This window comes from Aspergillus welwitschiae (genome assembly GCF_003344945.1).
Source record: "Aspergillus welwitschiae strain CBS 139.54b unplaced genomic scaffold BDQ94scaffold_47, whole genome shotgun sequence".
NCBI lineage: Eukaryota > Fungi > Ascomycota > Eurotiomycetes > Eurotiales > Aspergillaceae > Aspergillus > Aspergillus welwitschiae.
In genome coordinates, this window is record NW_020798741.1 from 252,833 (window position 1) to 277,719 (window position 24,887).

Sequence of the window (24,887 nt, forward strand, 5' to 3'; positions counted from 1 at the left end):
CATGCTTGGCTACCACACACACACACTCTCTCTCTCAGTCCTCTCCGAAGGATCCTCATCCATGGCCGCCAACACGGACTCTCCGCACTTGGATCGAGCACAAGATACAAGGTACATGCTACTTATGTACACTTATGTTCCGAATACATCTGGTATATGTGCTACGCGGCCTAGAAGCCAAGATCGAAACAGACTTTCCGCAAATAAACTCCGACCGTCGACGGAAAGGAAAAACAGAATAAGAAATATAAACTATATACAATGATTCTTCCAAGTGCTCGTGAACAGCGTGCAAACTTTCGATGCCCATTGAAGAGCTGAAGATCTCTAGCTGAACAGCATGGCCGAGGGAAAGCAACCAAAACCCGAAGAAAAAGAAACAACGAAAAAGGGAAAGAAAAAAAAAATAAATTAATAAATAAAATTAAATCTCAATTAAAACCCAAACCCCAAAGTTGGCTCTTACAAGGATGAGAAGGGGAACAAGAATTTTGTACAGTAGGCAGGTATAGTCTGCCACCGCGACGGTCACCGGCCACCCGGAAGAGGAAATGCTATGTGGCATACGAACAACCGTCCTCAACCCCATCCGGTTCTTCCTCCCCCAGCCTTTTCTGGGATAGGATGGCTAGCTTGCATATTGGTGATCGAACCACCAGCAGCAGTCGGTGGAGATTCTGAACTGTCGCGCGTGCGAGTGGACCGCCATGAGATCGATTTTGGAGACGAACAGACCAGAGAGCATGAATGGGATTGTCTCTTTGGTGGGCGAATGCCTCAGGGCCACTTTTTCGGCGCGGTACTATGGTATAACTGCTACTGCTACTGTGAGAGGTTGACAGGCAGGCAGGCGCCGGGATCAACGCCGGATAAGAATAGCATTAACCTAACAAACACCGACTGAGCTACCCAGGATTAGGATTAGGATTAATACGTCCGCTTATCGACCTCCGCGCCCAGGATCAAAAGTCCTGCTGCGGTGGTGTCATTGGCCTGCAGCTAAGACGACTAAGAGTTAGAGCCTTGTACCTTAATGGCCGACGTCGGCCTAAGAGCGGTTTGTATGAGGGATTTTGTCTCCCTGGGTCGATGCCCTAACGACGCTGACTGGACGCTCGATGGCTTTCTCCTCCTCTTTGCCCTCTCCACCAGCACGGGACTCGCGCTTGGATTCGCGCCGGCTTCAAGTTGCGATGCACGACGCACCCAATCGAGTAATGTATGCCCCAGGTAAAAAAGTCCCAGCGACTCGCCAAACCGGCACGGCAACAAGGTGCCTTTTGCCTGTCTCATGGTCAGCTACCCGTGCGACAGCCAGCTTCATTCCGCCGACCCGGCATTGCCCACCTGTACCCCGTACAACCATCATGATTGATGGATGGGGGTCTTGGACTCGGTCAATTGGCGAATCATCGTTGACTCCCCTGGCTGTCGAACTAAACCCACCCCCGGACATCAGACACTCCATCCATGGCTTTCATGCGGATAAACGTGAGGCTGCCGCCATGACATATGCAAGTGCACCTCCCTCTCCGAGCCCATGACTGAGCGCATGGCATGGTCAGTCATGGAAGGATTCAGAACGTCGTCGACGTTAATCAGCCTACTCCTCGCTTCGATCCAGGTAACCACAATTACCATACCTCCCGTATACCAGGTATCGGGTACACGAAAGATAAGATGGTCGCTAATGCAGCAATTTAGTCGCACATGGGGGTTACGCCCTTGCTTCGGCTAGAACGAAGAAGAAGGGAGGCAACAAAGAACAAAGCCGTTGCAAAGATGAATAAAGATCCAGGTCCCAAGCACTCCATGACGGGCCGGCCTGCACGTCGAAAACTTACCGTGGTAGGCAAACGTCTAGAATGTGTCAGTGGCAGCATCGAGCCCGGGTCTTCAAAGGGATGGCAATGTCCTCATCAGTGAGCGCATGATCGACATACCACACTGGCTTGGGGGAGACACAGCGGATCACCCGAAACCTTCAACATCACAGACATCACAGCCTCTTGGGAGGGTCACGATTCCGACTGAGACGGCCAAGAGGGCCGCCAAGATGGCCAAGGCATATACATTTCACCCCATGCAACCATGAAGATGAGGGATCCCTTCAGCTGAGAGGCGGAGTTGAAAAACCGAGTGGTCCCCGTTTCGACTGCCCCTTGCTCAATGCTCATCCCTCTCCTCTGGACATTCCACGGCAGTTCTTGGCAACGTCCTGTGACCTTTCCCCAGTACGACGGAGAATTGCCGCCAAGATGATCACAGCCAAGTTGCGAACGACGCCTGTTGCGGTGGAATGAGCGAGCGTCTGGCTAGAACTTCCCCATGACAGTGGGAGCGGTCGGTCCCCGGTCTTTCCCGGAGTCCGGAGCAACAGCGGCCGACCTACTGTCCGCCCTCGACACATTCCTCCTCCTTGCCTCTCCAGTGCAACTGGTCCAAGAAGATCCCGCGTTGAGTTGGTGACCGGCCAAGGATGCCAAGCACCATTCCAAATACTTGGGCGAATGACTGCGGCTGCGGGATAGAGGATGGGGAAGGGATCTCAAGAGTAGAGACTGGCCGTTCTGAAAAGGAGTATCCCCCCGGAAGGTGGGAGATCATCGTCGATCATCTACTCCTATATTGCAGGATTGATCCTTGGCGAACGAATACCAAGCATGGCCACGTCGAAGTTTGCTCAGGGGGAAAGAGAGAGCGACTAGGTTATGTTGCAGCTTGAATCGTTTAGACATACCCAATTAAGGGGCTTTGGAAGAGGACAAGCTGTCCTGGTCCTCGGACACGTCTGTCCGCACACCACAGGAGAGACGATACCAAGTCAGAGGGTGTCTAAGCCTCATTGCATTACCGACTAACTTAAAGGAACCCACCCCTTCTCTTTTCTCCTCCGCTGATCCGGAAGAATAGCAACTCCGGCCAGCAAAGAGCATCTCGCGATTCCCTCCGAGCCGGCGATCGACCGCTCTTTTCTCAGGAGGACGCCAGAGGGGGAATCTCCTGATGGCGGAGTGGCCGTTTCTGCCAATAACAAACCCGCGATTAAAGTTCGTTCACGCCAGCACAGGTACATATAATAGTCTACCGGACTCCAACCAGCAGGTCGGTACCAATGCACTGCAGGGCCTTTGCAGCGAGACTACTGTACGGCGTAAGGGAGGGAAGTCAAAGCCCGCTGGCGATCGATCTGGTCATCGGACAGGGAGGTGGAGAGACAAAAGATAGAAAAGAGGAGACGTGTGTTGCCGCTTCCAGTAATCTTCTCGAACGTCTGTTGTTCTTTTTTCCCGCAGGGCTGCTGCTGATGATTACCTACTCACAAGCCTCCGGATTCGTTCGTTGATTCAGAACAGCATCTGATCATCGGAAGCATTATATCATCATGGAGGATTCCCAGTACTACCTCGGTCATACTTTGTAGTCGAGGGGGGTGGAAATGCGATCGGCCGCTCAACTGGCAGATGGCAGATGCTCAACCGACGTCATTCCCACTAACTATCCAACCACTCAAATCGATGAAGATCACTGACAACAGGCACATTAATATTGGTAAACCAATGAATAGCATCACTTGTGAACAAATCATTACTTCAGCCAACTACAGTTACATTAATAAAGAAATTCTCCTAAATAGTAACTAACGAACTACTTTGTAGTCGTTCCTCGTCAGCTGCAAAAATCTGTGACATCATACGAGTTCACCTCGACAAACTTTCTCTCCCTCCATCACCATTCAATAGTACACAGTATTATTACTTACGATAAATGGCTGATCTCCCACGTAAGCCATAGCTTACTCTACCACTACCAACTAGGAGTCGTAGTAGTACACCCTCCACTGTAACAGTAAATGTAGCATGAACATAAGCATAAGCATATCATCTTAACGAATCTTACTTTCATCATGATTAATATTACTAAGTAATAGTAACTAAATAAATAACCATGTATGTAAGTAACAATTCACTCGGATTTCAACTTTTACTTTACTGCCTATCAGTACTTAGTTAGTAGTACTGTCTTCCAGGTGTGACTTGATTTGCTTGGATGTTCCCAGATGATAGTAGCACCTAAATACTAGGCAGATGCATATACTATCATTTATATATAGTAGTACGACTAGTAGTAGAGGAAGTTTATTTTTATCATCATATCTACTAATAGTAGTATGATGATATCGTTGCAGGCCTGCTGTCGTCATGATCGCTGTTTACTTGTGCTCTTCTCTTACTTCTTTTTCTTATTTTCTTCCTTCTTCACCATGATGCATAATGCATAACGCATACATAATCCTGTACTGTACGTAGGCTGCTTCATATTAACTATAACCCATCTAGCACATTTACCAGACATAACCTATTACCAGACCATCATAACTATAATCAATAAAAAGCAAGGGGAGGAGGGGGGGTAGGGCATAGTAGTTGGGTAAGTGGGTAGTGGCAGTGACTTGGTTGGGTATATATATGGGCAAAAGCAAGTAGTAAGTTTTACCTGCAGCAGTTGAATACTAGTATAGTAGTGATATGATAAGTACTATCAGCCTAATGGAAACCCCCACTATCTATCTATCCTCAATGTACATAATCATATTGGATAATTTTGTCTCGTATCTTAGTTTTTTGTTTGCTTCTTTTCACTTGTCATGGGAGATAAGGCTTGTTGGTGAGGTGTTGTGTGTGGTTGGGTGGTCGGTGTTGGTTGATGGATGCCCCATTTGTAATAAGTATCTATCATGGATGTTGTTTAGGTTCTAAGTACTAGTTGGGTGATGATCTGGCTGATGAGATATAATGCAAGGAAGGGGGCAGGGTATATTACGTAGTGGTTTGGTGTCATTATTTGGGGGCTGGTGCTGTGTGATTGGTATGATGAATTAGTGTTGGTATACATGAATTAGACAATAGTGCTAAACTTGGAGACCTTCTGGTCTGTAGATAAACGCCTGAACAATGCAATAATCCCTATCATTATATGGTGACTTGCGTTCATAGATATCGTTTGTCCTTGTGAGCCTGCGTAGCAACTGCTCGGCGACGCTGTTGAGCCCGAGTCTGCCTCCACCATCGCACAATCACTTCCTTCGCCCATAGGATCCGATGCTGTGTTTGTACAACTGCGGCGCACTGTCTGGCAATGTCCCTTGCGACGGCTCGGCGCTCATCATCTCGACGCGTAAGGATCCGTCGCCATGCCGTCTGAAGTACTGTCGCGGCTCGCGCGCGTTTCGTAGCGGGCAGAAGCCGCGAACAGAGGAACGCGAGTGTTCCGATTGTAAAATCGCTGTCGACGATACGAGTCTCCGAAGAGGGGGCCACGAGTTTGGCTGGTCAATGTTAGTCGTTGTGAAGGGAGTAAGGTCTTTGGTAAACTCACCGAATTGTGCACTGCATCCCAGTGCTCGAAGGCGCGACTCTAGAGATGCTGTTCTGCTATAACTCTCGGGGCGATCCACGATATATCCCTCGTATTCGTCAACGATACTTTCGTATATCTTGCCATCGCTAAAGCTAGTGCTTAGATTGTCGAGTGGTACGCCCTTCAGATGTGCTAGAGTAGATGCCCATTGCTTAAGCAGCAAGGTTGGTTCGTCGCTCTCGTCATTCTTTTTTATGCACATGTCGTGCCAAATATTGTCCTCAGCATCCCCGTGACCGGCGTGAAGAGCAGCTTTCTGCCTGAGTCTTTCAATCTCCTTTTTGACTTCTGTCCAGTCCACCAATCCAGCAAGGCCCCATGTGCTGACCAGCTTCCACAACAACGCAATAGTCTTCTCGCGATGTCCGTCGACGATGTCTTCCGCGCGTATGTCTTTCGCGAGCTTCCTTGTTCCTGGTGCAGAAGCTAGCGCATCCAGGGCAATTTTGATGTTGAAAAGCTTTACTGTGCGACTTCTGCATGGGAACTTCAGATGATTCGATAGCGGGAAACTTCCGTTCGACAGTTCACCGGATAAGGTTGAAGGATAGAGTAACATTTCCACAACCCTTGTCAACCTCACACCGTCCCGGAGATCTACAGCAAGGTTGTCGACCCGGTAGTCATATTCCTCCAATGGATGCTGCTCATAACTCAGTTCACAGTCCAGATGGCTCAATGCTTTGATAATATCTCCGCATGATGGCAGCAGAAACCGACCCAGTGCCTGGAGAACTGCAATGGAGGACTTGACGGGCGACGAAGAGAGGAAAAGGCGTCGGGGAACGGCGGTCCCTTGACACATTCTTGCTTTGTCCAGAAGGATGACCATCATTATGCTTCGAAGAACAGTCCGACGGTAGGTCCGGCCAGCTGCACCGCCATCCTCTCCAACACAGGTCTTTTCTTGATGGTTAATGTCCTGGTTTTGTAACAAGAATGCGTCTAGAAATCCTTCCAACCTGCGTTTCATCGCCTTGTCGTTATCCGAGGTATCGCTTTCATTAATCAACTTGGGGGTAGGTATCTTCCTTCCAGTGACTGCTTCCAATGCGGCTCGCAATGCTCGTGGATCGTAGGTCTTGATCCAAATATCCAAAAACTTTCGTTTTAAGCCCAGATCATTGTGAAGACGGCTACTGCGCATGAGTACGTCTTTCGGTATACTCATTGCGCCGTATAACAATGATGCTTGGAGACGTTTATGGAGGTATGCAAAAGATTCTCCCTGGTACAAGGCGAGGAGCTCATGTCGAAGCATGGTATGGTTGTCAATCTCCGATTCCTCATAAGTACATCGGAGCAATTCATTCACCAACTGTGTTATTGCCACCTCCTGGTGCGAGAGCCAGTTCTCTTCGTACAGTGCCGGGTTTGTGATGCTGTCAAGAATAACTGGACATTCCTGTGCGATAGGCTTCACATTACTGCGCGAAGTAGTTGGCTTGAGTATTGTGCTTGTTTTCGATGGCTTTCGGGGTGTAGATGAGTCTGAGCTTCGCATAGAACCGAGTCGGTTGTATTCTGATGTCAAACTTGGCTTCATGGTACGATGGTGCTCGGGTTTGTTCTGTTGTGATTTAGTGCTGTTCTGGCTGTTGCTCAGTACATTGCTCCTATGAAGTGTGTTGTTTGTCTTGGTAGATAGAGGCTTGGATGTAGGCTTCGCAGGGGCGTTTGTAGCACCAGCTCTTCTAGCCGCCATCGGAAGAGCATTAAGGCGGCTTCCCAAATCCCCCTTGATTTTCAAGGGCTGATTTCCTTTCTTGCCTTCAGCAATGACTGTTCCTGGAGGTACATTTTCCTTTCCGCCATTCTTCCCGGCAATATCGTGATGAATGCAGGACTCCTGCATTACTTTAGTGCTGGGTCGTAATGGGGCCCGTTGGGCAGACGAGGCGAGAGACCGCTTAGCTTGTCGCTTCCTGGCAATTTGTGACTCCAAGATGTTGACTTGGGTATCTTCATTCATACACTTCTCAAAGTCGTCCGACTTGAGCGGGCTAAAGAGACCCATGAAAACGCTGGCCACTGTACCGTCATCCGGGGGAATATAAACTGTATTACGGCGCACATCCATTTTGAGGCTTTCCTTTACTTTCCCCTGACCATCTGCTCCATTTATCCGCATTAAAAGCGCGTTGTTCTTCTCTGTGTCCGTTCTCTTAGTTGTTGACTTGTGAGCCAACCCTTCTTGTCGCAACTGCGTGTCTGGACTCGGACCGAAGCTGACTTTGGGACGAAATCTCTGAGCTGGCTGCGCAAGTAAGGATGTCTTGCGGCTCGTGGTTGGTGCTGCTATGCTTGAATCCCGCTTCGGTTTGTATGTGGGCTGTGTAGGTTTCTCTCCAAGGTCTTCGTGAATAGCAAAAGATGTACTTGTCTTAGTTCTTCGTCTGGGCTTTGCCCCTGTGAGAACTGACTGTTTGATTTCGGTCGTGAACTCGACATTAGCAGTATCGTCCCAGTTGCCCAGGCTATCTTCCCACATGCTGTCGGACGAGCATCTGTCGCTACCGCGGCTGAAGATTGAAGCGCTCGTCCTTGAAGGGCAAGGGGTCGTAGCTTCGTACAGAAAGCCGGACATATTGAGAAAAATGCAAGGAGAACCCTTTTGAAGTAAACTGGATGTTTAGGCAGTGCCTCTATTCCATGTGGATATCTCGTAGATAACTCCCCCGACTCCTGTATGGCGTGTCGGCGGTTCAATTGTCGGATGGGGGCTATGGTTTAATTGACAGAAAGGATAGAAGGCCTTCAAGTTATGAGATGGGATGACCTGTCAAGCTTCGGGGGCGAGATCGAGGCTAAGTCATAGAAAGTTTGGTCGAGGATGGGTCTCAGGTATGGAGACGCGATGTTGACGCTTCGTTGCCCGTGCAACGGGAAGGGGTTGACACCTTAGGCAGAAATTTTAGATGGCAAATCGAGTCGCTCTCGATCAAAGTAACTTCTGCCTGGCAAAGGTCATTGAACACCCTTTCACGAGGTGACTCGCAGTGGATGCTACTTGACTTAGTCTCCCACATTCTTCACAGGTCCCATGCCGCCACTGGCTGCATTTCTAGAATACTATTTTAGTCCCTTTTGGGTTAGATGTCGATCACATACAAAGCCCCAACGGTGTCCACTGAGGAGTAACTAAATAATTTGTTGCTGCACGAACAGCATCCTCTCGTATTCGTTTAACGCACCCATATACAGAGTATCAATTACTATCTCCTATGGCGGAGAGAGAGTTGGATTGATTGTGTAAGGAGACGTAAAGCTGCATGTAACTACCTGCGCCACAGAGCGAAATCGTCCTGTATGCTGTAGGGTCCGACAAGGATCCTCAATAGGCACTGTGCATGTGCATATGGCAAGGAGACATGGAAGTTGAAAGGTAATATTGCCGCCTCTGTCTCACCTTGTTATTGCCCTCCAGAGCTTCAGCGCCAGGCTGTGGTGATGGTTTCTGTGGAAGGAAAAAGTAATGAGCCACTTGAGACAACCTCAATGCAGCGTCAATAAATCATCTGCTAGTATTTGAGTTCTTGGCATTAAAGAGCCATTCTCCGAGGCTGCCTCAAATCCGAGCAACATGAAACAAGCCGTTTAAATGTGTACCCCGAGGGTAATAATGGTGACATCCGAAATCCCACGCGGGCTCCAGCATATGCTTGATGCTGAAACCTCGGTCTGCCGTAGTTCACAAGACGTCAGTTCCACCCAAGTTTTGGTTGATGAGGGGAAAGTCAAAGCACAGACTTGGATCACCCCCTCGCTAACTTGTGTGATCACCGTTTGAATCCGTTGGGAAGCCTGGGGTGCACCCCATCGCGAGCGCTCACTGGGTGGGAAACGAGATTGGCAGTGCCCTGGAGGAATAATCCGCCAGATCGAATCGAGGCGAATGATTCGCACAAGGGAAAAAGCCCACCGAAACGGTGGGGGGCGCCTATTCTTTCTTAGTGATTTTTGGTTTGCAGGTACGGAGTAGAAGAAAAGAACGGACAAGGCCGGGCGGCCGCCGGAGCAAACGCCAGCTCCGATTCGAGCAGAAAAGGGAAGCGCAGGCAATCCAGTTCCCCAGACACACGCATGGTCTGATCTTCAACGTGGCCGCTGCACAGGCACCGTCGTTCGGGCTTCCTCTTTGTTCCTTAACCAGTGTCTCCATCTGCCAGGGGTAGATTGCTATGTATATCCTGCGCCGTCCTTAAACCCGCTTACTATACCTATTACCTCCTCTTGCGTATCCACTCGCCCTCCCTTACAACCCGCCGCGCCTCGGATTTCTAACTAGTTCAACCTGCATTTAGCTCGTCGCCCTTCTTCCCCCCCGTTCCCATTCGATACTAACTTGCTCCTCCACTCCATCGCCCTCTCCTTGAGTCGACTTTCCCACGCGCCCCATTGGACTGTCGCGGAGATGGGTTTGCGATAATTCGCACCTGAACGCGCTTGAATCTCACACCTGTCTCAACTCTATTGTTCGAATCTCCCGCCTTGGTCCTTTGTCTCCCCTTCCTTGTCTTACAACATCCGCGTTTCTCCAACCTTCTCTCTCATCGCCACCATTACGGAATGTTCACTGGTCATGGAATCACTCGTCTATGAGAACTCGCCTTTGGCGGACTACCTCCAGGGTGAGTTATCCCGATTCACGTGTTGGGGGGAATCACAAAAGCTTATCTGTTCATACGTCAGGGGAAGGTGAACACGACCCAAGTTGGCCTGTCAAGGAGGCAGACCATAGCGATGATTTCTCCGACTCTACGGCTGCGGATTTTGCCCCACGAGGAGTTTCGAAGTTCCAGGAGCGTATTCGGAATAAACTGCCCAAGCCTCTCGAACGGAAAGTCTCGCGACAGCGGGCAGCACTGGGTCGACTCTATGATGTCTGCACGGTATGAACACCCCACCCGATGCCTTGGCTGCGGTCAATACTGATGGAACTGTCTGGCACAGTCTGCTCTGAATTCCCGCGTTGGGCGAAGCGACAACGAAAGATTCCTGGAACAGTTCGGCTATGTTATCGTTGCGTCTCAGCTGCTGAACGAACACAGTGCGCCGTCTTACACATCAGCTGCAGATGTGATGTCCACGGCTCTTCCAGCAGATCTCCCGTCAATTTCCACAACGTTTGGCATACAAGGTGCTGTTGTCACGGCTTCGACTTCTTTCTCCGTCGCTTGGTTGTTACATTGGAGCCGGTCTCGAACATCGTCTGGTCTTAATCCTCGGAAAGTCGGAGTTTTGCTGGTTCTCGTGCCCGTAATTGGGGTTCTGTTCTATGCATTCGCCAAGCGACAGTGGCTGAAATATTTGCGCCATCAAGCTGTCGACGCAGCTGTGACTTTTATTAGCAACGCCCAAGGGTTTGACTCTGCCGCTTCCGCGTCGGTTGTATTCATACAGGAAGTTGAGCTGGTCTCAAGAGGCTACCGCATGTAAGTTGCTCTGACTGTCAGCTTGGGAGCCAAAGATCACTAATCCATCGAGTAGAAGCACGCCGTTGCCCCCAGTAAGCAGACTTGAAGATCAGACGCAAACACGGCGATGTCTGAGACTGCGCCGAACCGTATCGGAATCGTTCTATCTCATGCTGGGCCAGTACATTCGGGCGCAGCATACCCTACGCCCACTTACCGATGCCACCAACCTTGCCAAGTATTACGATATCTACGACATATCAGAGGAGGAGCTTATGGAGGCCGAGGCAGCGTTCGATGAGCGAGCCACCGAAGACCAGTACTCTCTACGTGCCCTTCGCACACTTTTCGGAAGACTCTACATCGTGAGAAAGAGTATCCTCTGCTGTCTCCTCGCGCTCGGCGCGGATGGCGGCGGGTCCGATATTGCTAGATGGACCACGGCAGTCGAGCAGATGCGGGACCTGGCCCATGTGACCGGCGAGAACATTCACAAGATGACCAACATCCTCAACGAGGACGATCGTAAGTACCAATCCTCGACACAATCCATGCTAAAGCTGAACATTGTGTCAGGTGATGTCATTCCGCCTTCTCCGCTACCAACAGCTTCACCCAACAAGGACAATCTTCGTGCACAATACCGAAATATCAATTCACTCTCCCAGGGAATTCGTGCGCTTCACGCAAAGATGCACATCCTCAAGGAGGCATCTAGTTCTAATCTCGAGCGACCGGATGCTGGCGAATTCGAGGCGAGCCTCATGCCCCAGTATGAATCGATTGGAGCGGACATTAGAAGCCTCCTCCAGGAGTGGGAGTCGGGCAAATCCGCATTGATGAGTAGCTTGGAAAAACCCGCAAATCCGGAATTTTCGCGACCCTCGAGCTTTCTGAAAACACCCCTGTCACCCACACCCAGCCTTGGAGGTTCTACTGCAGTCGAGGGCAGCCCTGCAGACGCCCTTAGAGCGTTGACTGGGGAAAACACAGATCCGAGCATCGTCCATACACTAGACGATGAGGAGGAAATATTTGAAGCAGTGGCTCTTCCGGCTCGGAACAAGAGGATGTCATTAACCCGAGAAGAACGAATCGCACGAGTCAAGGAAGATAGAGCACGACAAGCAGCCGCTCGGGAGCGCACTGATGCCAATACAAACATGCTCAAGGAGCTAGAAATGGTAATCAAGCAACGGCCTCGTACCACAATAGCTGCGAAACGTGTCACAAGCATTTGATTTCGCCATCATTCGACGGCATCCTTCCAACCCTATCTCCTCTACCACCACCTCGATACTCGATTCCCTTCCCTTCCTCCTCCCCGCATATAACCACCTAAGCTTTACTCTACCTTGAGCTGGAAGCCGACTCTTCCTAGCAACCTTTGCAGATTGATACCCAGAAATGTATAGAGCGGTCCGGTGTCAGCGGCGTTAAGGCAGTTTTGCATTCTATCTCAGCCTGGTTACTTACTGTTACTTTTTTCCCCTGGCGGACTCCCGTGGGGCCTTACAATCGCTGATACTGTATATCATGTTATTATTTTTTCTTGACTCATCTCTTCGTCTTCCTGTATACTCACTATGCTTGCCGAAGCAATGCTGGCAGCTTTTGCTCGATCTCGTTTGTTCTGTATCATCAGCCCTTGTGTACATATTCTACATTCTAGCGTAATTATTTGTATCGATACCGTACTCAATGACGTCTGAAATATACTGTTTTACTCCATTGATCCAGGTGTATTCGATCATATAGATTGTGTGATTTGCGTAGTACGATGGAAGGAACTTCAATCCTGTGTTACTATGACTCGACCACTGTACGTCGGCGAAGTATTTGCAATCATCATGAAGTACAGCCGCAATTAACATTTCATCAGAGCTTCAGGCATCTCTTTCCGCCTCCTGTAGGCGTCGGTATTCCCCCTTCACGATATCCCGAAGCTCAGATTCCAGCGATGGCGCAGACGGCTGCCACCCCAGCAATAGACGGGCACGACTGGCCCGACACCGTGAATTTAGCCCCCAACTAGCAGCTTCATAGCCTGCCCATTTTTGTGCCTCCTCGAAGCCGAAAGCCTCCTCTTCGGCCGATGGGATGAATCCTTCCGCCACACAAATTCGTCCAATTGAACGGGCCAGCTCACCCCAGCAATGCTCCCCATTCTCACAGAGGTAGTATGCCTCCGGACCCCAAAGCCCATCATCTTGCTTTGAAAGGGCCCTTTCGAAAAGAATCACATATAGGTTGGTCAAATCATGAATGTGGATATCGGTCCCGAATGAGAGGCCCCGGCCGATTATGGGAACTTTCTGTCGTTGGATGGTCAGTTTTGCTAGCTCATATATCTGTCTGCTGCGTTGGGAGCAAGGTCCTCGGCCTTGACCTAGATTATAGCAGTAAATTAGTTGATTTCATGCCCTTACATTTTGGTTTCTACTGAAGCTTACCGTAAACAGTTACCGGGGATATGATAGCAGTCTTCAGAACTCCTGGACGCACCGATCCAGCCTCAAACACCGCTTTATCAACATCTCGGTGGAACGCATGGTCAGGGAAGTTCACAATCTCCTTAATGTCCTGCACGTCGTCATAGATTTTCTCGCCTTTCTCCCCATATACCTTGGTCTCGGTGTCTAAGAACGAGAAGATCCCGGCACCACTGGTATGCAACCAATAGACGGGACGTTCTTCAGTGTGTCCTTCTAGAGCACCCTGAGCTATTGCCTTAGCTGCGCCAAGGTGGTCAGCAGCATCGGCAGTGTCTTTCATACCGGTAAAGTCAGCTGGTAATTATTCCTTCTGGTGGATAGTATATTAAAAAGAAAACTGAATGTGTCCACTAACGGATGATGATATCGGCCCTAGCACTTTCTGCGACCAGCGTCTCTGAATCATCGAGACTGCCTTGTATAATCTCGACAGTAGGATATTGTGCCTTGATTTTCTGGCTGCTGTCGCGGCTTCGAACTAATAAGCGGTAGTGCAGGTCGGGGTACTTGGATACAAGTACTGATAGAAGGTCGCCGCCGATGTAGCCGCTGGCTCCTGTTCTGTGGCTCGTGTAAGCTATCTGGGCTATGCATATTCTATCAAAGTGCTTTGGTATGATGAGCGACTAACATGAATACTGTGGTCATATTTAGATCGATTTTGCGTTGGAGTTTTAGTTTACTGTCACTGTAAAGAGGGGGAAATAATCGTTCGAACAAGTTCACAGCTGATCCTAATATTTATACAACTTAATAGCTCAGTGGCCTGTAGTGCATGCACTATCTCTCCTCTGAGTTGTTCGAATGTTTGTAATCATCTCCAGACTGATTGCATTTGTAATCCAGCCATTACCGCGGAAGAGGACTTACAAAGTAAAGTCCATCTTCCCTGTCTTCAGGGATCCAAATTCCGCATTCTCCACATGTCCCTCCCTCCAGACCAATGGGATATTCATATGTCAACTACTTGCCTGCAGCTATCGAGCCATAGTACTGCAAGGCTAGCAAGAAGTAGCATTATCCCAGTTGTGATGTAATGCATTGCTGAGTTGGTACCATTATAGACTAAGAGGTGAATTAATTCGCGACTTTGTAAGTCAATAATGTGCTTAGTGGTCAGTAATTGATGCCATTGTCATTGGGACCCAGAAAACTGTTAAGCTTCGTTCTCTGGTCAATTATTACTCGTGAATTGCAGGCAACGGTTTGGAGTATTCAACCACGCACAATAATAGTTCAACATGCCTAGCTAGGCAATGCAACACTCTTCTGAGAGTGCATTCCTAGCATAAAGGCATAATTCACCACCCTGTAGGCCTTCTAGCTACACAGAAATAACTGCCTGTAGAGATGTTTCAGTTGCAGTATTTGTCATAGTGGTAGTGACGCTTCTTTGTGACGGGTGCGGTATAGCCCAGCCTCAGGCACCACAAAGACTAACCCCAAAGGGTGATATCAGCCTAAGGAATGACGCGACTGGGACGCGTGCCTCCCCACTAATGAAACCCTCGAACGCGAATTCGCTGCACTTTCAGGTCCCTCAATAAATTCACCCCGACCTGAAAGACACGCCGTTATCCTTCCTACGCACTCAATTCCTTCTGTCAGTTCTTCACGATCTCCAATCTTCACGATACTCTTTTCACCCGCTAACCACCATCTACTTAACTCAGCCTCTCCTCTTTCTTCCACTTCTCCTTCTAATTAGCTTCTCACCGTACTCACATACCATCACATCAAAAGTGAGCGTCACAGCTTCAACTGGTTCAGAATTCTAAGCTAACAGCTTACTCAGTGCTTGAAGCTCGCCTAGAACAAGCCAGTCTTCTGAAGCGCGTGAGTAACTCTACATCATATTGTTGCATGTCAATGCTTGATTGCTGACATTTGGTTTCTTTCTTCAGGTCGTCGACGCCATCAAGGACCTGGTCCAAGACTGCAACTTCGACTGCAATGACTCCGGTATCTCACTTCAGGCCATGGACAACTCCCATGTCGCTCTCGTCTCCATGATGCTCAAGGCCGAGGGATTCTCCCCTTACCGTTGCGACCGTAACATTGCCCTCGGTATCAACCTGCTCTCCCTGACCAAGGTCCTGCGCGCCGCCCAGAATGAAGATATCCTCACTCTCAAGGCTGAGGACTCTCCCGATGCCGTCAACCTGATGTTCGAGAGTGCCGAGACGGATAGACTTAGCGAATATGATATTAAGTTGATGGATATTGACCAGGAGCACCTGGCCATCCCGGAGACAGAGTACGCTGCTACGGTAGAGATGCCGGCAGCAGAGTTCCAGCGTATCTGCAGGGATCTGAATGCCCTCTCTGAGTCCGGTATGTTCTTCCTATTGGCAACGGGTGTGATCCGCGACTAATTCAACTCCTAGTTGTCATTGAGGCTACGAAGGAGGGTGTCAAGTTCTCCTGCCAGGGTGACATTGGCAGTGGCTCCGTCACCGTCCGTCAGCACACCAACGTCGAGAACCCCGCACAGAACGTCTCCATCTCCCTCACCGAACCCGTTGCCCTCACTTTCTCCCTCAAGTACCTCGTCAACTTCTGCAAGGCTACCAACCTGTCGAACAAGGTCACCCTGTGCCTGTCGCAGGAGGTGCCGCTCCTCGTTGAGTATGGCCTCGGTAGCGGTCATCTGAGATTCTACCTGGCTCCTAAGGTACGATGACTCCTCATCTAGCTTGTTTGAGAGTTGTACTGACTTATGATGTTTAGATTGGCGATGAGGAGTAAGTGAACAATATGCGAAATCATAATGACGAGTGGGGAGCAACATGGAGGCAACGATTTCTCTTTTTTTTTCATTTCGACTTCTGATGTTCGGAAAATATCCTGAATGTTCTCGGGGGCCTGTGTTCATTTTTGTTTCTATAATATCCAGCTAGATGCTAAGCGACCAACGTGTTCAAAGTCCAATTGGTTACGATAACTTTTCCAGTCTCTCTACATGTTATATATGATGTACGAAGCAGTGGATTTTGTGCAATGAAGCTGCATTGGTCAAACTGCATATAAGTATTCTGCAATAGCAGCTTGATTACATGTCCATAACACAGCTTTTCCTCCTTGACCATACAATATATGCCCTACCACCAAACCCATCAAGTACTCCGTACCTAAAGAAAGGGGCCCATACAGGTCCCCAAACCCAACAATTAGCCGGGGGAAAACGAAGTCCTTTCCAGTTCCCAAACCGCAAACACACACAGATCCTCAAATATAGAACAGGGATCCAACTAACCTCAGAAAAAAAGAAGTGAAGCGCCACCCCCACCAGAATAATCGGAATCGAATGATACCAATCCTATCCCCCTAACCCACCCTATAAGGGGTAAGCGAGAGACAGGAAACGGCATGCTGCGTATTGCACTAAAGTGTCGCACACCCGATCAAAGCCGAGTGCACACACAATCTTCGCAACGACTCTCCCATGGGGAAAAAGAAGAAAAGGAATGTAAGAGGTTCTTACATCCTTCCTCCCCCCGATGTTTCTGATGCCAATTGCAGGTGTGTGCAAGGATGTCACACCAGGCCCTTGAGGGCAGTACCGGCCATTGCAAATGATATTACTCATTTCCAAGTGGCGGGTGCACAGGGTGAAGATTCCTCCGAATTTCTCATTTGCAGTGGGTTTCGGGTGGTTTCCCGGAGGAAATCAGAGCCGAGGACAGGAAGGTATTCCTGTCGTGTGTAGCAAAGAAACGCAGCATTGGTGGGGATGGCGCTTAAGAGGAGAAAAAGAAAGGTGAGTCAAGCTTAGCTGTCGTGGGTTTTTTTTATGGTGCGATGTGTTGGTGGTGGGCTTGACCGCTTACTGGATTGGGGGTTGGGGGAGTACGGGGGTGGTGTTTGTTTGTTTTGTTTGTTTGGCCTGAGAGGGTGTCTCTACCAAGTATTGTGACTGACTATCTTGTGAATTCGCAGTCTGAGATCTTCGAAGTTTAGATGTGCCTTTGGCATTGCTTGTTTTTTGTGCGTTACCTTCTGGAATACTTCCGAGGTCACGGTTGCCTTGGCTGCATCTGTCGACATGGCTAGCCTGTCGGAAAGAACTGTCCGGACTTCTTTTCTTGTCTTTTACAACTCGCACAGCAATGATTCACGTTATGTGTCATGTTGGGCTCTAATCCTACTCTGAACTTTAGTGCTCACCTTTGAGCCACCTTGATGCCGCAAAGCAGCTTCTCGATCTACTTATAAGCCCTTCAGGACCTGCCCAGCCTGCACAAACATCTAGTCCAGTTCAACGTTTCGCAGACACTTCCTTATCTTCTACTCCTCACTGAGACACCCTAATACCAAGCCATGGCTCTACTGTGCTCCGAAAAGCCTGTCATGGACCACGCTCCATCATAGATCATACTTATGCATGTCAGCTCACGATCATAGCCGCGTTCAGTAAAGCTTGCGAAACTAACCTCTAGCATGGTTCTGAATCACCCCATCAAGCTCAAGAGTCCTGTGTTGCGGGCCTAGTGCATATGCTGCCTAAGATCTGCGATGTGATGTCTGGGAAACATTAAGGTTCAGTTACAAGAACCAGAAAACACAACTCCACAGGTGCGAAGGCCCAGATGTTCGTGTTCGAGTTCGCCACGTTCAACTCTGCTGTTTACCAAGACACGCTTTGACTCTACCCTCAAGACAACTCAGTTAAGAAGTATTTCGAGCTCTGACACCTTGTTATCTTTATAAGCCATAACAACCCCTCGATGGTTGTAATCCTTCTTCCATCCGAACGTCGTAAAATACATAGCAGGGGAGTCCGTTCCTCGCCTCCAGCCACCTCCAATGAACGCCACCAGATAATAAGAAACTAATACCTGGCATGATTGGCTGCACGGGGAACAAATACTATTCATCCTCGTTTCAGAAGTAGAGATATCATCCTACTTGGAATTGCTACGGAGTACGGAGTAGACATGTCACAATGGCCCGGATGCACTGTGAGTATACAATTACTTATGGATACGGAAGAAGCAACAACTTGCAGCAAGGAGAGTTTGAGATCAAACATAAGGAGTTACTAAACGAAGTCTTCATACACAGTACAGCCCTCTGAAATGTAAGCTTCACCGCAAGGTATCTACTTATTACTCGGGTCTTCATATGTGGGACGGCAATCCCGAATCCACGATGGCCGGTATCCACACTAAAGCGCTAGCATGGTTGCCCTTGAGATTTTACGGCGAACCCAGAGCCACGGAGTATCTTTCGTGCTGAGTTTAAGCCCAAATGGATACCATATCGTGGATTGATAGTTGATCACCGGCGCGTCGGAGGGCCGATCAGCCGTGACCGAGTCGGTGGTTTGGGCGTCGCGTCCCGTCAATATTTCCCTTCCTTGCTCTCATTAGGCCCTGGGACAACTCCGGCATAGGACTTTTACAGGAAGTCGCAAGTTGACGTGTTTTTTCGCTGAATTGCTTTTGCTGACCTCTCCCATCAGTCACGTAATTTCACCCAAGCAGGCAAAACAAGCGAGTAGCAGTGTTTCCCTACCATCCTCCTTCAATGACTGGTTGGCCTAACGGAGTAAACCTACAGCCGGTTCATGCATCCATCGTCGGGATCATCACCTCCATCTTCCGACTAGGCCATTCCTAAGTCCAAACAGTGAGATTCAGTGTCCAGCTCCACACAAATGCGGCTACGTGCCACAAGTCTCTATCGACAGCCTCCCTACACACAGTCCAGCACCGACATACGTCGAGATGCTAGAATAAATGGCATTTCTCAATTCAGCCAGTCAGAACCGCCAATGACAAGGCCGAAGGTGGTCCACGCGGTGTGGCCTGAAGCGATCGACTATGTGTAATAATAGCGCCGATCAATCCACGCTCTAGTTGGGGCTTATTGTTACGCTAGCTGCTGCAGGCCGTAGTTAGGGCCGCCTAGATCCTGCATCCCAGAGGAGCAGGCCGCCCGGCCGTGCTTGATTGCATAGACATGGCTGAAATAATTCTAGAAACGAGGCATAAGAGTGCACTAATGCGGATGAAGGGAGTGAGATCCAATTTATTACTGAAAAATGGCTGGATACGCAGCAGGGCGATCGCTTCCTAACATTGACACTCGAAATTGGCCCTTCTATAGTTTGCCTTGTGGGCTTTATTGATTAGGTGTATCCTGTACATGCAGGACCTTCTTCCCAACCCTTATCTCTGGCAGAATTCCGCTTCTCTCTAGATGCCGGTTTACCTCTCTCGTTTGGTGACCTGAAGGCTCTCGAAACGGGTCTATCCAGGAACTCTCATCGACTGGCGCCATGGAGGAAAAGGTTGCCAGCGCACACGATCCGTATCCTTCGGATAAGGAGCGGACCCCATCGTTGGACGAAGAGGAACAAGAGCTTCACAATCTGACAAGAATCGCCTCTAGCCGAACCGGTCGCAGGATTTCCCACGCTGCTACGATCAATGAGAAGGATGACCCCCGTTTGGACCCGACGAATCCGGCGTTCGATCAACGTCTCTGGGCAAAGCTCGTCTTAAGGGCCCTGGACCAGTCCGGCATTGTACAACAGACGCAGGGTGTCGTGTTTTCTAACCTTTGCGTGTCTGGATCAGGCTCGTCATTACAAATCCAGAATACTATTTCCACACAGTTGGCAGCTCCCTTCCGCGCTGCCGCGCGTGCACTTTCGGGACGAGCCTCCCCTCCGCCAAGACAGATTCTCCATGGCTTCGATGGCTTCCTCAAGAGTGGAGAGCTTCTGCTTGTCCTCGGTCGCCCTGGAAGTGGATGTACAACATTTCTGAAGACCCTTTGTGGCCACCTGGGTGGTCTGACGCTCGAACCTCAGAGTACCATCCATTACCAAGGCATCGAATATGAGGATATGATCAAGCACCACCGTGGAGAGGTAGCCTACAACAAGGAAGTCGATCAACACTTTCCACACCTTACCGTTGGCGAAACGCTTTCTTTCGCAGCGCATGCACGGACCCCCCAGAAACGAATTGAAGGCTTGACACGCTCCGAATATGTTGAAACTCTCACTCAGGTTGTCCTGGCTGTGTTTGGCCTCTCAAACACTTATCACACCAAGGTAGGAGACAACTTTGTGCGAGGTGTTAGCGGTGGTGAGCGGAAGAGGGTCAGTATCGCCGAAATGTTCGTCTCAAGGTGTCGTATCGGAGCTTGGGATAACAGCACACGAGGTCTCGATGCGTCGTCCGCTCTGAAATTTGTCAGGGCATTACGTATTGCTGCCGACATGGGTCGATCATGTCATGCTATCGCTGCATATCAAGCTTCTCAGTCGATGTATGATCTCGTTGACAAAGTCGTCGTCCTCTACGAAGGTCGCGAGATCTACTTCGGTCACCGCGATCGTGCAGTACCTTACTTCGAGGAAATGGGCTGGGAATTACCAGATCGACAGGTCAGCGGCGACTTCCTGACTTCAATTACCAACCCAGGCGAACGAAAGGCCCGTCCTGACATGGTGGACAAGGTACCACGCACGGCGAAGGAATTCGAGGAATATTGGAAGCGTAGCCCCGAGTATAAGGAGCTCTGCGGTCAGATAGAGGAGTATCAACGCGCTCACCCACCAGATTCAGACGAGGCCAAAGCATTCAAGGCCCATCATGAAGAGCAGCAGGCCCGCCATACTCGGCCGCGCAGCCCATATCTTCTCTCTGTTCCGATGCAAGTCCGTCTCTGCCTGCGCCGGGCTTTTCAGCGACTACGAAATGATCTACCAACCGTAATCGTTACGGTAGCGACACAACCCATTCTGGGATTGGTGATCGGCTCGATTTTTTTCAATTCTCCGCCCACCACCGCCACATTTTTCCAGAAAGGGGCTGTGCTATACTTTGCTGTGCTTTTCAACGCCTTGATCGCACTCAATGAGATCATTCAACTATATAGCCAGCGGCCAATCGCTGTGAAGCAAGCGGGTTATGCGTTTGTCCATCCCTTCGCTGAGGCCTTGGCCAGTTGGATCATGGATTTGCCTATCAAATTCACACGGGGTACTCTATTTTGTGTGATCCTTTACCTGATGTCCAACCTTCGACGAGAACCATCGCAGTTCTTCATTTGCTACATGTTTCTGTTGACTTCCGTCTTGACGATGTCCGGGATTTTCCGTAGCTTAGCTGCAGCAACAAGGACAAGCGCGCAGGCAATGTCAATGGCTGGTGTTTGTATCTTATGCATTGTGGTATATACTGGCTTTGTGTTACCGCAAGCATATATGCACCCGTGGCTTTCGTGGATCCGCTGGGTCAACCCCATCTACTATGTGTACGAGGCCCTATTAGCGAATGAGTTCCATGGCAGGAACTTTGAATGCGCATCGGTGATTCCAAGCTATGCTACTGGCTCATCCTTTATCTGTTCGACCGTGGGTGCCGTTGCAGGAGAGCGGTTCGTCTCCGGGGACGCTTATGTGGAGCAGAATTACCAGTACTACTACAGCCATGTCTGGCGGAATTACGGAATTCTCGTCGCCTACCTGGTCTTATTCACCGGTCTCTATTTGTTTCTTTCGGAATACAATTCGGGTGAGACATCCAAAGCAGAAACCTTGGTTTTCCGGTCTGGTCATGTTCCGCAATATCTGCTATCCTCCGATGGGATCGAAGATGGAGAAGCGCCCCCAGACAAGCCCGAAGTAGGGGACCAAGTGGATGCTATTAATCTTCCTCAGCAAACTGACGTCCTTTCTTGGAAGGGCCTCAACTACGATATTCCTGTCAAAGATGGTACCCGGCGACTTCTCGATAACGTGAATGGATGGGTTAAGCCAGGCACCTTAACCGCGCTGATGGGGGTTTCTGGGGCTGGTAAAACAACGCTTTTGGATGTCCTCGCCCAGAGGGTATCTATTGGTGTTGTTACCGGCGACGTTCTGGTTAACGGAAGAGCTTTGCAGGCTAATTTTCCACGAGAAACTGGGTATGTGCAACAGCAAGACCTTCACATGGAGACGACTACGGTGCGCGAGGCCCTCCGCTTCAGTGCTATGCTCCGTCAGCCCGCTTCAGTATCGGAAAAAGAGAAGTACGAATATGTCGAAGAGGTCATTAAAGTTCTACGCATGCAAGACTTTGCGGAGGCAGTTGTGGGCTCTTTGGGAGAGGGCTTGAACGTGGAGCAGAGAAAATTGCTGAGTATTGGGGTTGAACTTGCTGCAAAACCGACATTTTTGATATTCCTCGACGAACCAACCAGCGGCCTGGACTCTCAGAGTTCCTGGACAATCTGCTCGCTCCTGAGACGGCTTGCTGATCACGGTCAGGCAGTCCTTGCCACCATTCATCAACCGAGTGCCCTGCTGTTCCAGACCTTCGATCGCTTGTTGTTCCTAGCTAAAGGGGGCAAAACTGTCTACTTTGGTGATATTGGGGACCAATCCCGCATACTTTTGGACTATTTTGAGCGCAGCGGTATTAGGCGCTGTGGGGACATGGAAAATCCTGCGGAGTACATTCTTGAGGTTGTGGCAGGGGAGGGATCGGAAGGCATTGACTGGGTTCAGAGATGGAACGATAGCCCTGAGCGCAAGGAGGTCCTCGCAGAACTCGAACGTCTTCAGGATCCACAACAACAGCCCGAGCCACGAGCCCAGGATGGTGATAGCAACAACTCGGAATTCGCTATGCCTTTCACCAGCCAACTCTACCACGTCATGAAGCGTGCTTTCCAGCAGTACTACCGCCAACCGGAATATGTGTTTGCCAAGTACTCATTGGGTATAGCGTGTGGATTATTTATTGGCTTCTCCTTCTTCAAAGCGAACAACACCCAACAAGGTTTCCAATGTGCTCTCTTCAGTGTCTTCCTCCTTGCCACGGTTTTCACCACGCTCGTCAATCAGATCACGCCCCGATTCGTTGCACAGCGGGCGCTATATGAAGTCCGGGAGCGGCCATCCAGGGTCTATTCGTGGAAGGTATTCATTCTTTCAAATGTTCTCGTTGAAATCCCCTACCACATTGTTCTGGGGGTTTTTGTTTGGCTATCGTTTTACTGGGCTGTGATGGGCACGGGTCAAGATGCCGAGCGGCATGTCCTTGGCCTTCTCTACATCGTCCAATTCTATCTGTATGTGGCCAGCATGGCTCACTTCGTGATAGCCGCGGTCCCCCAAGCGCCGGTGGCAGGTATATTGGCCGTTCTCATGTTCGCGTTTGCATTCATCTTCAACGGTATGCTGCAACCACCTGGAGACCTACCCGGGTTCTGGATATTCATGTACCGTGTCTCTCCTTTTACGTACTACACGGCTGGTGTCGGCAGCTCAATCCTCCATGGCCGCCCAGTGGAGTGCAGCGCTACCGAGCTCAGTGTTTTTGACCCTCCATCCAACTATACCTGTGGACAGTACATGCAGAAGTATGTTGAGGCCGCTGGAGGCCAGGTGTACAATCCGAACGCCACCTCTGCCTGCGAATACTGCTCCATGACAGTGGCCGATGAGTACCTTGCTCTTCGGTGGGTCTATTGGAAAGATCGCTGGCGCGACTACGGTATTTTCTGGTGCTATTTCGTATTCAACATTGCCGGCGCTGTCATGTTGTACTATTTCTTCAGAGTGAAGAAATGGGGGAAGGGGAAATAAAATGACTGACTGGCATTCTTTCTGGCTAAATTGACCGACTGGTCAAGATATTCATTCGCTCAGTGCTTTATGCATATAGCTGGTTTCGGTTCTTATTACTTCTTCCTGTTAATACTCGTTCTCTTATACATATATTTCTGCTGCTCCATTGAAATTGTTGATAGCCATCCCAGCTTGGTAGTTGGATCAATCAGATGAGCAAATCTTTTCTTTTCGATGCATCCCTGGTAGTAATAATGTATTGTCCATATCGGGACAGGAATAATTGACGAGAAAGTAGTTTTTGTGTATACCTCGCATCCGATGCACCTAGCCAAAACAATCCCTTACTCCTTCCCCTTCCCCCCCTCTATTGTCCTCATCATTCCAGCTTCGGATGCTCTTCCCGACAGAATCATTTAGCAGCTATTCAAATCCCCCCGTAATAACATTATTTGGTAACCTCTTCACCACGTACGTACTCAAATAACTTAGGCAACCCTATACGTACATCGGATATATACTCCATGTCCATCCCCGACGTCAGCCCTTCAATCATCATATGACAAGAAGGTATTACTAACTATTCTATTCGTTTTAATTCAATCCTTTTTCTCCCTTAACTGTAAGCTTCTTCGACTCCTAATAAATGTTCTTGTTGCGATTAAGCTGGGAAAAGACAGTAGTACTAAGAGTAGTAAGTAGCATGATCAGTCGGTGGTGGGAGGTGAGGTTTACATGGTTCTACATAGATTATAAGTTTATTCCGTTATTCAACAACAATCCGATGTGGTGTAACGGCTAACATCGCCGTCTTTCACACGGCAGCTCGGGGTTCGATTCCCCGCATCGGAGATTTCTTTTTCATCTCTTTTTTTTTTTGTCTTTCTTTTCTATTGTTCAGATAGAACGAAACCTGTTTTTTTTTTTTTTTTTTTTTTTTTTTTTTTTTTTTTTTTTTTTTTTTTTTTTTTTTTTTTT

General features: G+C 49.3%; 9 protein-coding genes and 1 non-coding gene across 10 annotated transcripts; 7 read left to right on the forward strand and 3 right to left on the reverse strand.

The window, feature by feature from the left end:
- The first annotated feature begins 4 nt into the window (after positions 1-4).
- BDQ94DRAFT_152485 (uncharacterized protein) lies at positions 5-455 on the forward strand. The gene has a single exon (XM_026767979.1). The coding sequence runs from the start codon at positions 62-64 to the stop codon at positions 263-265; it is 204 nt and encodes a 67-aa protein (XP_026621318.1). The 5' UTR covers positions 5-61; the 3' UTR covers positions 266-455.
- A 12-nt stretch (positions 456-467) lies between these two features.
- BDQ94DRAFT_100483 (uncharacterized protein) lies at positions 468-1,011 on the forward strand. Its single transcript, XM_026763335.1, has one exon. It carries the CDS (start codon positions 557-559, stop codon positions 902-904), a length of 348 nt encoding a protein of 115 aa, XP_026621319.1. The 5' UTR covers positions 468-556; the 3' UTR covers positions 905-1,011.
- An 83-nt stretch (positions 1,012-1,094) lies between these two features.
- BDQ94DRAFT_162986 (uncharacterized protein) lies at positions 1,095-3,076 on the reverse strand (the record flags this gene model as incomplete). Its single annotated transcript, XM_026769648.1, has 8 exons — positions 1,095-1,181; positions 1,250-1,474; positions 1,525-1,734; positions 1,845-1,860; positions 2,023-2,286; positions 2,323-2,514; positions 2,741-2,791; positions 2,877-3,076. 8 exons carry the CDS (start codon positions 3,074-3,076, stop codon positions 1,095-1,097), a joined length of 1,245 nt encoding a protein of 414 aa, XP_026621320.1.
- Positions 3,077-4,884: 1,808 nt separating this feature from the next.
- Positions 4,885-8,056, reverse strand: sha1 (putative calmodulin-binding protein Sha1). Its single transcript, XM_026774468.1, has 2 exons — positions 5,380-8,056; positions 4,885-5,329 (listed from the first exon to the last, which is right to left on the reverse strand). Exons 1-2 carry the CDS (start codon positions 8,006-8,008, stop codon positions 4,992-4,994), a joined length of 2,967 nt encoding a protein of 988 aa, XP_026621321.1. The 5' UTR covers positions 8,009-8,056; the 3' UTR covers positions 4,885-4,991.
- A 539-nt stretch (positions 8,057-8,595) lies between these two features.
- BDQ94DRAFT_152489 (uncharacterized protein) lies at positions 8,596-9,375 on the forward strand. Its single transcript, XM_026767980.1, has one exon. It carries the CDS (start codon positions 9,023-9,025, stop codon positions 9,209-9,211), a length of 189 nt encoding a protein of 62 aa, XP_026621322.1. The 5' UTR covers positions 8,596-9,022; the 3' UTR covers positions 9,212-9,375.
- A 160-nt stretch (positions 9,376-9,535) lies between these two features.
- On the forward strand, positions 9,536-12,573 carry BDQ94DRAFT_152491 (vezatin family protein). The gene is made up of 5 exons (XM_026767981.1): positions 9,536-10,052; positions 10,114-10,313; positions 10,375-10,856; positions 10,912-11,363; positions 11,415-12,573. Exons 1-5 carry the CDS (start codon positions 10,004-10,006, stop codon positions 12,077-12,079), a joined length of 1,848 nt encoding a protein of 615 aa, XP_026621323.1. The 5' UTR covers positions 9,536-10,003; the 3' UTR covers positions 12,080-12,573.
- Positions 12,574-12,582: 9 nt separating this feature from the next.
- On the reverse strand, positions 12,583-14,035 carry BDQ94DRAFT_152494 (nucleoside-diphosphate-sugar epimerase). Its single transcript, XM_026767982.1, has 4 exons — positions 13,965-14,035; positions 13,689-13,894; positions 13,292-13,606; positions 12,583-13,227 (listed from the first exon to the last, which is right to left on the reverse strand). Exons 1-4 carry the CDS (start codon positions 13,979-13,981, stop codon positions 12,725-12,727), a joined length of 1,041 nt encoding a protein of 346 aa, XP_026621324.1. The 5' UTR covers positions 13,982-14,035; the 3' UTR covers positions 12,583-12,724.
- Positions 14,036-14,887: 852 nt separating this feature from the next.
- Positions 14,888-16,235, forward strand: BDQ94DRAFT_100588 (proliferating cell nuclear antigen). Its single transcript, XM_026763336.1, has 5 exons — positions 14,888-15,075; positions 15,129-15,169; positions 15,238-15,667; positions 15,721-16,007; positions 16,064-16,235. Coding segments are annotated over exons 1-5 (777 nt in total). The 5' UTR covers positions 14,888-15,074; the 3' UTR covers positions 16,082-16,235.
- A 3,381-nt stretch (positions 16,236-19,616) lies between these two features.
- Positions 19,617-24,144, forward strand: BDQ94DRAFT_183670 (ABC-2 type transporter-domain-containing protein; the record flags this gene model as incomplete). Its single annotated transcript, XM_026774469.1, has 2 exons — positions 19,617-22,427; positions 22,650-24,144. 2 exons carry the CDS (start codon positions 19,617-19,619, stop codon positions 23,925-23,927), a joined length of 4,089 nt encoding a protein of 1,362 aa, XP_026621326.1. The 3' UTR covers positions 23,928-24,144.
- A 545-nt stretch (positions 24,145-24,689) lies between these two features.
- BDQ94DRAFT_t242 lies at positions 24,690-24,761 on the forward strand. Its single transcript has one exon. It is a non-coding gene; the product is annotated as a tRNA-Glu (tRNA).
- The last annotated feature ends 126 nt before the right edge of the window (positions 24,762-24,887 follow it).